Source organism: Macrobrachium nipponense, chromosome 40, assembly GCF_015104395.2.
Source record: "Macrobrachium nipponense isolate FS-2020 chromosome 40, ASM1510439v2, whole genome shotgun sequence".
NCBI lineage: Eukaryota > Metazoa > Arthropoda > Malacostraca > Decapoda > Palaemonidae > Macrobrachium > Macrobrachium nipponense.
In genome coordinates, this window is record NC_061101.1 from 2,935,527 (window position 1) to 2,949,534 (window position 14,008).

Here is a 14,008-nt window from a genome sequence, read left to right on the forward strand (position 1 = left end):
TTCCCCGAGGTCGTTGTGCTGACGAATCAGCGCACTAACCTCGGCAAAGTTCCTCTGGATCTCGGGCGTGTAGCATCCTGTGGAGTCGGACCGTCCAGTCCCTCGAACAGGAGTACCTCCCGAGACCCTCCTCCCTCAAGGAGAGGAGCAGCGACAGCCCCCATCTCGTCTCCTCCAACCACCTGTGCGTAAGACCTGGCTGGTCCGAGAACCGAGCCTGGTACGTACGACGACGTGGCGGGATCCTGAAGGGCGCACCCTTCACGATCACTCCTCAATACCTCGCCCCTCCCGGTGTAACCCGAGGAGGTTGAAGGTATGGGAGAGAGGCAGACCTGACGCTCCCTCCTCTCTCGCTGGCAGAACCAGTGGGCTTGGAAGACTGCAGGCGATCGTCAACCCGCGGTGGCGATCGAGCTGCAGGCCTAGTCGAGCCGTCTCGCTGTGGAGAACTGGCTGGACCGGAGAACAGCGGTACCCCGGTCTCGTGTGTCAGAGGAGCTAGGTGCTGGTCGCCGTACCCGATCGCTCTCTGTGAAGAGTGACGGTCAGGCGACCCGTCCGCGAGCTGCCACTGTCACGGTGAGACCGGTGCGTATCCTCACGGCGCGTCACGTCGCTGGTACCAGCCGTGGCTGGTGCCGGCGAACGGGGGGGACTCTTCCCAGCCTCAGCCCGTGGCCGGTCATGGACCGTCACGTCCGCCCGGGTAGCCAGCTGCTCGCCGCGAGAGCGAGAGCTGGTCGGTGGTGAGAGTCGCGTGAGCGGCTGTCACCATGTCTTCCGCTCCGTGCCGTGAACCTGACGCTGAGCGTACTCAGAGGTCTGGTTCCTGGCTGCACGGCTCGCTGGTAGGCGACCGTACACTCGGTACCGTCTCGCGAACGAGCGGCCGAGCCGGATCCTGCTGCTGTGGCCGAACCACTGACAGCAGGTGAGGAAGTGCCGGTGTTAGCCGGCACCCTCTTGGTCCCCGTAGTCTTCTTCCTTGCGGGGAGAAGAGACGGGTCCTGCTCCCAGAAGGAGCAGGGCGACCCAGCGGAAGAAGAACCCCCCGTCTCACCAGACGAGACGGGCCCTTAGAAGCTCCCGAAGGAGACTTCTTAGGGGGGGGGAGTTACGACCTTCTTCTTCTTAGGCGGGGGAGCCTTAGAAGAAGAAAGGGGAAGGAAGAGGCAGCAGACGACGACGACGAAGAAGACGATGAAGACGACGACGACACCTTCCTCTCTTCTTCTTCTTCTTCGTCAACCTCTTCAGGACCGACGTCAGGTCTGTCATCCAGGACGGAGCCGGGCTGCTGTTGCCGAAGCAACAGGGCCCCGCGGACGTACCTGTCCGAACAGACCAGCATCGGAGCAGCGGCGACAGGGGAACGGGAAACAACATCAGCAGGTGCGAGCATCACAGGAACGGCAGCAGACACGGCAGGATCATGGAACAGGAACAGCAGCGGTGGTCACGGCAGGTACGGCAGATACAGCTGGTCGAACCAACGGCACAGACGTCATCGGTACCGGTGGGAGGGTCCAGGGTGGCGAGCTCTTCGGGCACATGAAGTCCGGTCGCGGCAGCACGGCAAACCGCACCAGGTGGCGGCATCACACTCCCCCGCCCCGAGTTACGGCGACTGGCCCCTGCACCGATGTTGTGGGTGTTACAGAGACCGCGTGCTGGTGTACACCAGGTGAGGAGGTGACGCGTAGCCAGGTGTTGTCAGGGTCGTGGGTGGTGGTTGTGACCGTAGCATGCGTAACCGCCACGGAGCCAGCGAGATGATAGAGCAGCCCCTGGACACTCGGCACGCCCTGCAGTCCCAACGATGCCCACACCTGACCGAGGGTCATCCTTCACGGCAACCGCACCTGAGGAGGCAAAAGTCGGGTGATTAGGAGGATCCTCTACCCGCTCGCGCGAAGACGAGCGGATAGAGGACCCAGAGTACAACTCTACGTCGGGGTATCTAGCGCCCTCCTCCACACTCGACACATCGGGAGAGGAGAAAGACCTAGACACCCCCCCGAAGGGGAAGGCGCGAGACGTGGAAGTTGAGCGAGGGGGGCGGCAGGAAAGAAGACGAAGTGTCCGTCACCAAGGAGTCGCGGGGAGAGCTTTCCGACGACTCCTTTGCAGGCCTTCGCTTCTTCCTGCCCTCATACAATGTCCACTGCGCCTCCGACCAGTCCATACAAACATCACAGGGCTCGGCCCGGGTGCATTCGCGCCCCGGCACCGAGCACACAAAACATGAGGGGTCAATCTCGGGGGAATGATCTGAACTTCCCGCATTTGCGCCCTTCGGTACCCGGGCAAAGTCTCCTTGGGGTAGCGAGGCGGGGAGATTCCATCATAATTCAATTGCAGCGTAATTAATATGATAAGAGAGAATAACTGTACTTACAAGCTCTTTCATACACAATTACAAACAAACTAGAAAGCAAACGACGAGCAGCGGGCAGAGAGCGAAACACCACACGTCCATCCACTGTGAGGCCGAAAGCAAAAGTGGTTTGTTTACCTCCCAGTCGCGCTTGCGCGCGCCTGTCGGACAAGCATTTAACTACCGAACCCCTTGTTCGAAAGCTTACGACCTATCCAGCTGCCGCTAGTATCTTCCTATTGTAAAAGGACCGAAGGTTTGTATGCCGTGTCAGAACAATAACAAGTTTCATACTTCACTAATATAGGCAACAAATGTTGTTTTATTGTGCTGATTACAACTGCAATCTTGAGTAAGATCAATAAAACGTTACATATCTACGCTAACATTGTTCAAATGAGTGCTGGGAAGGCTGGGGAAAGATGGGGTGGCCGTCACTGATGAGAACCTTCCATGCAAAACGTAGCCGCCATATTGGATTTCAAAACTGCCTTGAAAACATATTTTACGAAGAGCTCACATGCTTATTTTAGTTCGTATGGGGCTTTCATATATCACATTATGTTGACAAAAACCTCAGTCTTTTAAATGGTATGCTTTTAAATGGTATGCTTAGAGTTGCAATTGTATTCTTGTTTCACCAATTAAATATAGAGTGAATAAGACCCGTCCACCGTGATGAGGGTTGGCCTGCCGTGGTGTTCTACCCTATGCAGACTACTCAAGTGTTTTTTAGGGAAGGTGGTCGCAGTCGCCCTATGGCAGAGGCCGGCCATCCAGTATTTTACCCTAGTCTAGGCCAGCCTCTCAGTGGCCTCTAGGCTGGGATTAGTGAATCCTCCTAGCTTACCCTACAAAAGATACTTTACCTTTTCAGCTTCTCGTTGTAATGCAAAAGAATCAGGTCCTCCACCTGGCCCTGGATCCGCTGGGCAACTTCGTCCGCCTCTCCTTTAACTTCGCCGTAATAATCGGACGGGAATGTCCTTCGTGACGTGAGTCCTGGTTGCATACTTGATGAAATTCCCTCCGTGATCTTGTGCCAGTCGTCCTTGATCTGACAGGCCCAGTAGCCGTAGTATTTCGGCATGTTGAGTTCGATCAATTTCTGTTCCACCGTCGGGAGGTTCTTCACCTTCTCGTGCCAGGCCTCCTTTTTCCGCCTCCTGAGCGCCCCTGGGGATATATCAAGGATTGGAGGATACTCAGGTTCGGGAGAATATTCACTGGCGGTGGCTGCCCCATGGTAATTTTTCCCCCGAGGTCTCTTTAACGTGCAGCAAACTCTTGAAAACAGGGGAGGACTCGTCAGCCGGTTGACGTGCATCTTGGAAGCACCACTATGACGTCATGGATGTAAACAATTAGTAGTAGTATTAGTTGAAGGAGGATACTGTTTTTTCTCTTGAACCAGCTCCTCCTCATTCTAATTTACCTGTAATAATACTGGTTTAAGTTTGTTTGTATAGTGTTTTTACGTTGCATGGAACCGGTGGTTATTCAGCAACGGGACCAACAGCTTTACGTGATTAACGAACCACGTCGAGAGTTTAAGCGGGTTTAAGTAACTTCTTTATAGAACCGTTGCTGTTGGTGATTTTTTTCCAGCCTTTCAATTTCTTCTCTAGATAGATCTTCGAAAAGTTAAAAATTAGCCATGTCTCGCTTCTGTCTCAGGTTTTTCACAGATTCATCCATACTATATATAGGTAATTCACCCCTTAGCAAAAGCACAACACGCTTGAAGGCATGACAAACTGATATTGAGTCACAAAATGCTTGAAAGCATGACATTCTGATTTTGTGTTCTTTTAGTCGTCATAAATTTCACAGGTAGTACCTCTATTTTAAAAGTTCACCATCGTGAGGTTCACCATGACTCAGCAGCCAGTTGCCGGTTGCACACACATATATATTTCATGATCTAGCGTTTAAGCGATCAGTTGGCTCCCTGATGCCCGCCGAGTAACACCGTTAATACTCTGCTTGCTCGTGCGAAAACAGACGTCCTCCAACATCAAGTAGCGAGTATTTTGTTGAAGTTCTGAGTTCATTCTGCCAGCTTCTTTTGTACCTTTTAGACGCACAAGTTTTTCAGAGATGACTCAAGCAGTTCCCACAGTCGACCTGCCAAACGGCATGAAAATGCCAATCATTGGCATTGGTACTTACAGGGTAGGTGTCTGGAAGTATTTTTTTAGTATAAGTACTCATATACTGTTTTCTGTGAAGGACATGCGATGACAGCATCGAATATATATTATATATATATATATATATATAATATATATATATATATATATATATATAATATATAATATATATATATATATCATATTATATACATATATATATATATATATATATATATATATATTATATATATATATATATATATATTATATATATATTATATATATATATATATATATTTATATATATATATATATATATATATATATATTATATATATCTATATATACGTACTGCTATATACATTAGAGATATAACAACACACTGGTGAGAGTAATGAATGTAACTACTGTTCATCATTTTTAGCAATTCAGGCTCAGCATCAGATGCCGAATGCACAAGTATCGTTACAATAAAAATGATGATCGTATTCGTAATCAGATCCTGAATGCACAAGTACCGTTAAAATTAAAATAATGATCGTAACAATAAAAGCAAATGTCATTTTGTTATTTTCGAGGCACGAAGACTAGATAGAACCCTAAAAATGCACAAATTGAGTTATTTTTATACTTGGAAGTGTAGGGAATCCAACGTCTGGCAGGGGAGAGGCGCTGCCTCCAGGGCTAGACAATTGTCTGATAGCCGACAGCTTCCCTGTAATCTCATTATGATAAGGTTCCTCTGTCTTCCGTCAAGTTTACTTTCCGAAATTGAATATTTGTTACTTATTATTATTAGGGTTATGGTGCACGATACGTAATTGGGTTTTTTAATTCCCTTTCCCTGTAAATTTTCATAAATGCTGTTTCATAAACTGTAAATTTTCATATCTTTCAAATAATTGTTTACTCAAGCTCTCACACACTAGGTACATAAAAAGTTCGGACGCACATATATGCAATAAATGTCCAAATGCAAGCACATGCACTGTCCTGCGCTTCAACACACAATCATTGAAAGTGTTTGAATGCACTAACACACGCATGGGCCCACACACACACGTATACATTTAAAGCATTTGGACATACATACATGTACGTATAACTGAATCACGAAAGTTAGGAACGTGATAAATCCAGAAATAAAGATATATGCCACGAAGAAAAATAAACAACGGAGTAGCCGCGAGACCTTTCGACGTCCAAACGTCCTTTACTAAGCAGATGAACTGACATACATGAGGAAAAAGACAAAACAAGAAGATTCGTATAACTGACAGATAGGGGTTATAAAGAGATTAGTACCTAGAATCCGACACACCTGGAAGATGAGTAACCTTCCCAAACAAGCATAAACAATGGGTGCAATTAAAAGTTTAAGACAATCATCTGAGATACAAGGACAAAACAATTAAATGATTATAGGTGACAGCTATTCAGAACTTTGGTAAACAAAACCATATTCACAAAACATGTTAGACATACATTACAACGAAGATAACTCTAAAGCAACTAATTTTTATTCAAGTCTGTAATTATATCTTTGAGGTCATTCTTAAACATATTACAAATACAAGGGTCTAAATGAAACAGGCCATGACTAACATTGAAATTACAATGAAAAGTAAGTTGTATTAAAGCAGATTCTAAAAGATTTCGTGATAAGACATCTTTTGACCTTGCAATTACTGAACTACCAACCCAATTTATTCGATGGTTGTTTTCACTTAAATGAATGAATATTGCATTAGATGTTTGCCCAGTTTTTACAGAATATTTATGCTGGCTTAGCCTTACTTCTAAGCCCTTGCTAGACTGTCCGAGATAAAATGAGGGACCATCCATACATGGAATTTTATATATTATGTTGTTGCTTTCTCTGGGGCCATTTTTTATTAACATTCCTTTTAGTGTTATTATAGGAAAAAACAAGGTTGACATTAGAAGCTTTTAACAATGATTTAATGGTTTCAAATCCGTTAAAATAAGGCAAACTGAGAATGTTCTTAGAATTTTCTTTCTGCGTGTTACTTACACTAAAATTTTTTGTGGGCTTTGTTATAACAAATATCTAATATATGTGAAGGATAGCATAAATCTTTCCCTATTTTTCTTATGTATTCAATTTCTTGATCCAAATATTGGGGACTGACAATGCGCAATGCTCGTAAAAACATAGAAGAAAAAATTGATATTTTTATGTTAAGATGGTGGCCTGAGAAGAAATGAACATAGGTTAAGTTGTTGGTTGGTTTCCTATAAATACTGAATTTACATTGAAATGGTTCTCTATGTATCAAACATCTGAAGAAAGGGGAGGCAATTGTCTTTTTCTAATTCTAGAGTAAACTTCATCGATGGTACCTGGTTATTTAATTTAGAGAGTAAATCATTTACATCAATACAGACAGGCAGAACAGCTAAAATATCATCAACATAATGATACCACTTTACAGGAATATAAATGTTATTAGTTAGGTAAGTAGCGTTTTTCAAAGAATTCCATGTACAAGTTTGAGAGTAGTGGTGATAAAGGATTTCCATTGCCATGCCAATATTTGTTGATAAAATTCACCATTGAATATAAACTTACAATCACAAATGCACAAACTCGTGAGTGAAATAATGTGACTTATAGGTAGAGGTAATTCATGCCGAGTTTTTAGTTTTATTACTAGTATCTCTTGACCTTGCAACTTACTGAACTACCAACCCAATTTATTCGGTGGTTGTTTTCACTTAAATGAATGAATATTGCATTAGATGTTTGCCCAGTTTTTACAGAATATTTATGCTGGCTTAAGCCTTACTTCTAGGCCCTTGCTAGACTGTCCGAGATAAAATGAGGGACAATCCATACGTAGAATTTTATATATTATGTTGTTGCTTTTATGTTAAGTAAAGGACGTTTGGACGTCGAAAGGTCTCGCGGATACACTGTTGTTATTTTCCTTCGTGGCATATATCTTTATTCATACATGTACATATTGTTCGAACGCCCTCAAGCAAGCAGGACGTTCGATTTCTCTTAGACTTCCGTATAGTTTTTGTTGTGTCAAAATAAATTGGCGTTTATTAGTTTTCTATAATGTTACCAATATCTTTCAAGATTGCATCAAACGTTTTCTTCGTTTCAGTCAACACCGGCAGAGATTAAACTGACAATCAACACGGCGTTGGAATGCGGATACCGCCATATCGACACCGCTTACCTCTACCAGAACGAACGAGAAATTGGCGAAGTCCTGAAGGAGTGGCTAGACAGCGGAAGGATTAAACGAGAGGAACTCTTCATCACCACTAAAGTAAGTGCGTTGGAATACAAACGGAAGACAATAAAATGGTGCTCAGATTTTAAATTGTAATATAAAAGGACAATCTGTCATCATGCATCATTGGCTCCTGCAGGGGATTGCTATCTTCTCTTATTCGGTTCTGGACAAGATAGTGGCACTGGGTTACCCGTACCATAGCCCTCTGCAATTAAAAATAAACTATTAAATGAAATCTTTGAATATAAAGTCTGAAACTAATTTAAATATATTATCAAACCACATTTTGCGACTAAAAAAATCTCACATGTATGTTGAATAATTATCTTTCCAAAGCAAATTATTGAAATCATTCATGTGATTTACTTCCCCAACGCTTATTTAGACTGTCAACTCAATACTGCTTATTTTCGCTCACTCGGGGAGTAAGCCTACAAACTGCTTTGTTGTTGTTCTTGTTGGGGGGGGAGGGTAGGAAAGCCTAAAAGGTCTGGTAAAGGTGTTTTGCGTTGAGTTAAAGATACAGGAATTTTAATATACAATATTTATGATATATTTATTAGAATGAAAAAGTAAAATATAAAAAATATGCATGTTAAACAGTGCAGAAAAATTATTTCTAATAAAATATAGCGTATTTATTTTAATTTTAGTTGGTGAAACAACGCTCTATTTGACCATAGATTTTAGCAGCACCCCAAGTAAGCTGGAGGTTGGGCCACGCCTTGTGTTTCAGCTGAATTCACAACAACAAAGGTCTTGGGCACCTGTTAAATAATAACAATGCAAAAAAATAAAAATAAAAATTTAAAAATTCCACACAGTAGAGTTCCCATCAATGAGAGGTATAAATATAGGAAACGAATGTGAAAATTAAGGAGCTGAAATATACAAAATGAATATTATGTTGCCTTCAGTTGCCGATTCACGCCAATCGAGCAGAGGACGTCGCTAGGTTCTTGGACAAGTCGCTGGAACGCCTCAAATTGGACTACGTCGACCTCTATCTGATTCACAATCCGGTAGGAGTAAAGGGTAAGACGAAACATTATACGGTTTCTCTCGTCTGTCATTCGGTTCTTTCATTTATTTGTTTGCCTGTTCCATTGACATTGATTTCCTATATTTACTTATTTGTTTACTCCTTCGTAAAGGGAAAGACGACGATGATTTCTGGCCTCTGGATGAAGAGGGTAACGTCACTTTGGATCTCGACACCGACTTGGAGTCGGTTTACAAAGGCATGGAGAAGTTGGTAGGTGGAATCATCCTTAATGATCTTTGCGAATAATGCCTATAGTAGATTCAAACCCCCCGTGCATCTGATGTCTAGGCCAGTCCCTTACGACGCTCCTGATTGGCCGTTGATAAGCCAATTGCAGGGGGGCTGGAAATTCTCAGTCTCTCGCGAGAGTTCACAGGCAGGATGTATGTTCCACCTCTCCTGAGGTGTCTTTCAAAAGTATCCCTCAGGAGAGGTGGAACATACATTCTGCCTAACGCAGGGCCGTTTCTAGTTCGTTAGGCGCCCCAGGCAAGAACTCGTTATGGCGCCCCCCTTCCCTCCAGGCTGGAAATAATAACATAAACAATTTTGAACACAACTAGCATCTCAAGTTCCACAACAAAACAACATACTTTATTAATAAATCATCTTCACGTATATGTATACACACAAGGACAGTAATAGACTCAAAAGTATACAAACTATTTTTGTAAATTTTAATGGAATAACACCATTATGCATTTTTATTGCAAATCTTACCTAAGATAAATTGAAAAAGGTAATCTTGCCAATCTAAAACCATAGAACTCAATGCATATATGTTGAGGGCTATGCTAAAACTATTATATACAAGTTTTCTTCACTGATTTTTCATATTTAAAACCTGACTCTTCTTGACTTTCTTGCAGCAAAATCATCTATAGTGTCATCATACGAAATCTGTTTGGATATTTCTCTATTAATACTAATTATTGCCAGCCCATTTAGGCGCTCCTGTGACATAGTAGACCTAAATATGTTTTTAATGAGCTTAAGTTTAGGGAAGCTTCTCTCTGCAGATGCCACAGTCACAGTAGTGACAGCAATTCTTAATGCCACCCACATGTTTGGATAGATCTCTTTCAGGCCTTTCTCCTCCAGAAAAACAAGAAGGTCTAAGTTGTCATATTTTGTTTTGGACATTGTTTGGAAATGACTGCATCTCTACAATCAGTTCATCATAATTTAAATCAGAATGATCCTCATGTGAGTGTATTACACAAATCTTTTTGCCTGCTTTTCTAGCTCACTAGATGTCAGGTCAGAGAAGTTTATGAGAACACTGAATTTCTTTGCAACATCACTCCTCATTCCAGTTCTCTCTCTCAGATTCAATGGCCATATCCACAACTACATTGAAAAATGAAAAACTGTCCATTTTTTTCAAGGCATCGGTAATAGGTTCATCGGGGGCCTCATAGGAAAACTGCCTTTTAGTAGTTTCGGAGTCTTTTTCTGCTTTAGGAGCAAGCTTCCACATTCATCTCCTCACATATCTCTTTGGCAGATGTCTGGGCATCAGCAAACCCAGTGTCTCTGTAGCTAACAAGGGAGGTTTCAGCCTTCTTGAGAATGTCAACAGCTACATCCAGATGCATGCATTGTGACTGCAGAAGTTTATTCACAGTTTGAACCTTTTCTAAGGATATCATAACCACACCACCGTACAAATAGAGAACCGTATGATCCCAACCTCTTCTGCTAAGGCTTGTGCTTCGATTTTAATAGCTGGTTCTGCAGTGCTTGCTCTCACCTCTAAAAGAGCATCTCTCACTTTTGCAGCCTGGAATCTTACAACCTCAACACTGTTGATTCGACTCTCCCACCGTGTGTCTGCCCCGGATTTCAAAGTTGTATCCACATGTTTTTTTAGGGTCGACCAACTTTGAGTGGAGGCACAAAAGAGATTACATAACTTTTGCAGGTAGCCAAAGTAGCTATTATCACAGATAATTGCTCCTTGTGACTTAAATCTGGAGTGCAATCTAAAATAATTGAAAAGTATTTGGATTGTCTAATTTCGGTTACCATGCACTCCACAACCCTCATACTGATGCAGTCAATAAACTCATTTTGAATAATATTGCCTAGGTAGGATGTATGACTGGCACCTCCTTGTACCTTCACAATATGTTCTTTGAGAACAGGGTCAAACTGAGCCATGAGTTCAACTTCTTTCAGAAAGTTCCCATTATTGGGCTGGTAAAGTGTGTATGTGGACCCTCTGAGAGGAAGATTTCGTTCTGCCAGACTATGAATTATAGCCACGAACCTGGTAAGTACCTCTCGCCACCTACGTCGTTCATTGTTTATTAGTGCCAGCTCAACTTTGTCAATTGTTTGCCCCTTTTCAATACGACTCTCCAGTTCTTTCCATGACCCCATATTCTTTGTATGTTCTGGACTGCAGCCTAAGTGAACTCTCAAGAAAGAGACCGAGCGTTTCCAGCCCTGTGACTGGCTTATCAACAGCCAATGAGGAGTGTCGTTAGGGACTGGCCTAGAGTCAAATGGTACGGCTGATGTGAATCGACTATAGTAGAGGCTTCTTTATTGCTATACTTTACTTCATCTTGCTATCTACCCTCTAACAATTGCTTCATGGTGCACCTTTCAAAACCTTTCTGCTCAGTTTCTCTTTCAGCGCTGAATGACCTCAGCTCTCTGAGTTAGGCCATTGGCCTAAAAGGTATATTCCTGTAAGGGATTTGCAATACTGTTTTTATTTCATGTTATTTGATTTTTGTTTCCTATTTTTTTTCATAATAATATTAAAAATCATACTGACCTTTATAGACCAACTTCAAAGTAATGCTGGTTTATTTATAATAATAATAATAGCCTGTGGGTTTAACTTCAAACCAATGTCTTTATTTAATAATATAACGACAATAATAGCACATATATAACCGTAATAATCATGACTTCAATAGAGAAGCGTAAAAAAGATCAATGACTTAACTTCAATTATCCGGCAGTTACTTATTCCTGGTAATGATTCCAGGCTGATTCCGGAAAGGCGAAGGCAATAGGAATCTCCAACTTCAACAGCAAGCAGATTGAAAGAATCATGAAAGGTAAGTTTCTTTCTCTCTCTCTCTCTCTAGGGAAAGATATTTGCATATATTTGTGGGAAATCTCTTATGCATTTACGAGGTGATTCTCCTCTCTCTCTGATTGACTATTCCCATCCGTCTAATCTATTCCAGTGTGTCGTATCAAGCCAGCAAATCTCCAGGTGGAGCTGCACGCATTCCACCAGCAGAAGAAGCTGAGGAAAATATGTTCCAAGTACGGAATCCCCGTATGTGCCTACGCTCCCATCGGCGCTCCCTATAAGGCTCAGGAGTAAGTACTACTGCTACTACTACTCTCTCTCTCTCTCTATGCATGACGTAGTTAAAGCCCAAATATACTCCATAAACTGACAAAGAATGTTCGTGAACGCAACTCTAAGAAAACCTGTTCAACTTCTCTTATTTTGAACCTCAGGCGGAAAGACGGCTCTCCCATATTATTGGAACACCCGACGGTGACTTCAATCGCGAAGCGTCTCGGTAAGACTCCGGCACAGGTCCTCATCCGGTTTCTGATCCAGCTGGAAATCGTCGTGATTCCCAAATCGACGAAGCCAGAAAGAATTCGACAGAATTTCCAGGTAATTAAGAGAATTGTCTCTGTTGTCAAGATCATTAGGTACAGAAAACGCTATCTTAATGGATGTGTCATTTAAAGTTTTGAAATCTATGATTTTTAACTCTTGCAATGTACGTGTTCGTTCTGTTGCTAAAGTTGCACTCCTTTACTGAAGTACACTTATTAAAAATGTTAACTGTGTCCTTAACTGCTCGAGACAATTGAATAGTTTCTAAATATCTATTTAGTTAAAATTATCAATTGACTTTTAGGTTATTTTCACAGGGAATTTTAAAAAAAGCTCTGAAACTTTAATCCTACCAGTAAGGGATGCGTTGCAATATCTAAAGCATGTACTACTATATAGACCTTATTACCTCGAAAGAGAAAACAACAAATTCTCAAGATAAATATATTCAGAAAAGCAATTCCCTCTAGAATCAGCTTATTATTCGCGGTTTATTTATTTATTTATTTTTCATTTCTAGGTGTTCGACTTCAAGTTGAGTCCGGAAGACATGTCCGCTCTAGACTCTCTGGACAAAGGCGAAAGTGGACGCATATTCATCTTCGAGGATGTGCTTAAAGGGTAACGTTAATCTCTCTCTCTCTCTCTCTGTTTGAATGTACATCAAAAGCATCTATTATTTATTATCAAGCAAAAAGTCTAAAAACTAAAGTAGCTCCTTTTTTTCCGCATTTCAGGATATCGAAACACCCGGAATATACTTTCCACATCCCCGTGTGAAAGAAGAGGAACGCCAGAAGGAAGGAACAGTGAGAGCAAGGGGAGCAGTTCCAAAGGCAAAATCCCTCCTCCTCTCCCCTACTACTGTTTTCGTTGCTCAGTTATAAAAAGGAGGAATAAAACAAGCAAGGGAGCCGTTTCAAAGGTATATCCCGCCTACTACTACTACTACTACTATCAGTTGTGACGTAACTAAATGTCCAATTGATCTTCTTAAGGGTTTGAAATAAATGGTCGTGGGTTTAATTAGTTTGAATGCACCCTGCAAGCAATTTGCAATGCCGATTCCCGTAACCTTTCTTCCTCTACGAAGCTGAAAGCACCACCCTTCTCACTTTTATTTTCCTTTCTCATGATTTCTACGGGTCTGGGCTACAAAAGGAGATTTTGTCGATTGTCCCCATGGCCTTTAGACCTGAAAAGAATTGATGGTCATCAAAAAATAAAAAAATTTCAATTGAACAAATCAACTTTCCAGGATTATGTATTCTGAAAAAAATTAGAGCAGGACTTCTTTGCAGGACATTGCTTGCAGTGTGCCTCCAGTAACGCACTGTAGAGAATGTACATACAAGTGTGTCAGAGGATATGTAGCTACAGCAACACTAGAATCTAGCAGACATTATTTTGAGAGGGCTAGCGCGTCTATGTGGAAGACTGAGGTTGCATATGTATGTCTAGCACAGAATATTTTATACATACCTATAACCACTAACAGAAAAATGGCAAAATACGTCAATCGATAGATGTCGTTGTGCGAAAACACAAACTCTTAAACAAAAGCACAAATGC

General features: G+C 42.2%; 1 protein-coding gene across 1 annotated transcript; it reads left to right on the plus strand.

Annotated features, from left to right (window-relative positions):
* The first annotated feature begins 4,310 nt into the window (after positions 1 to 4,310).
* Positions 4,311 to 13,462, plus strand: LOC135211878 (aldo-keto reductase family 1 member A1-like). Its single transcript, XM_064245096.1, has 9 exons — positions 4,311 to 4,555; positions 7,653 to 7,820; positions 8,705 to 8,822; positions 8,942 to 9,042; positions 11,837 to 11,909; positions 12,042 to 12,180; positions 12,325 to 12,490; positions 12,957 to 13,057; positions 13,174 to 13,462. Exons 1-9 carry the CDS (start codon positions 4,481 to 4,483, stop codon positions 13,214 to 13,216), a joined length of 984 nt encoding a protein of 327 aa, XP_064101166.1. The 5' UTR covers positions 4,311 to 4,480; the 3' UTR covers positions 13,217 to 13,462.
* The last annotated feature ends 546 nt before the right edge of the window (positions 13,463 to 14,008 follow it).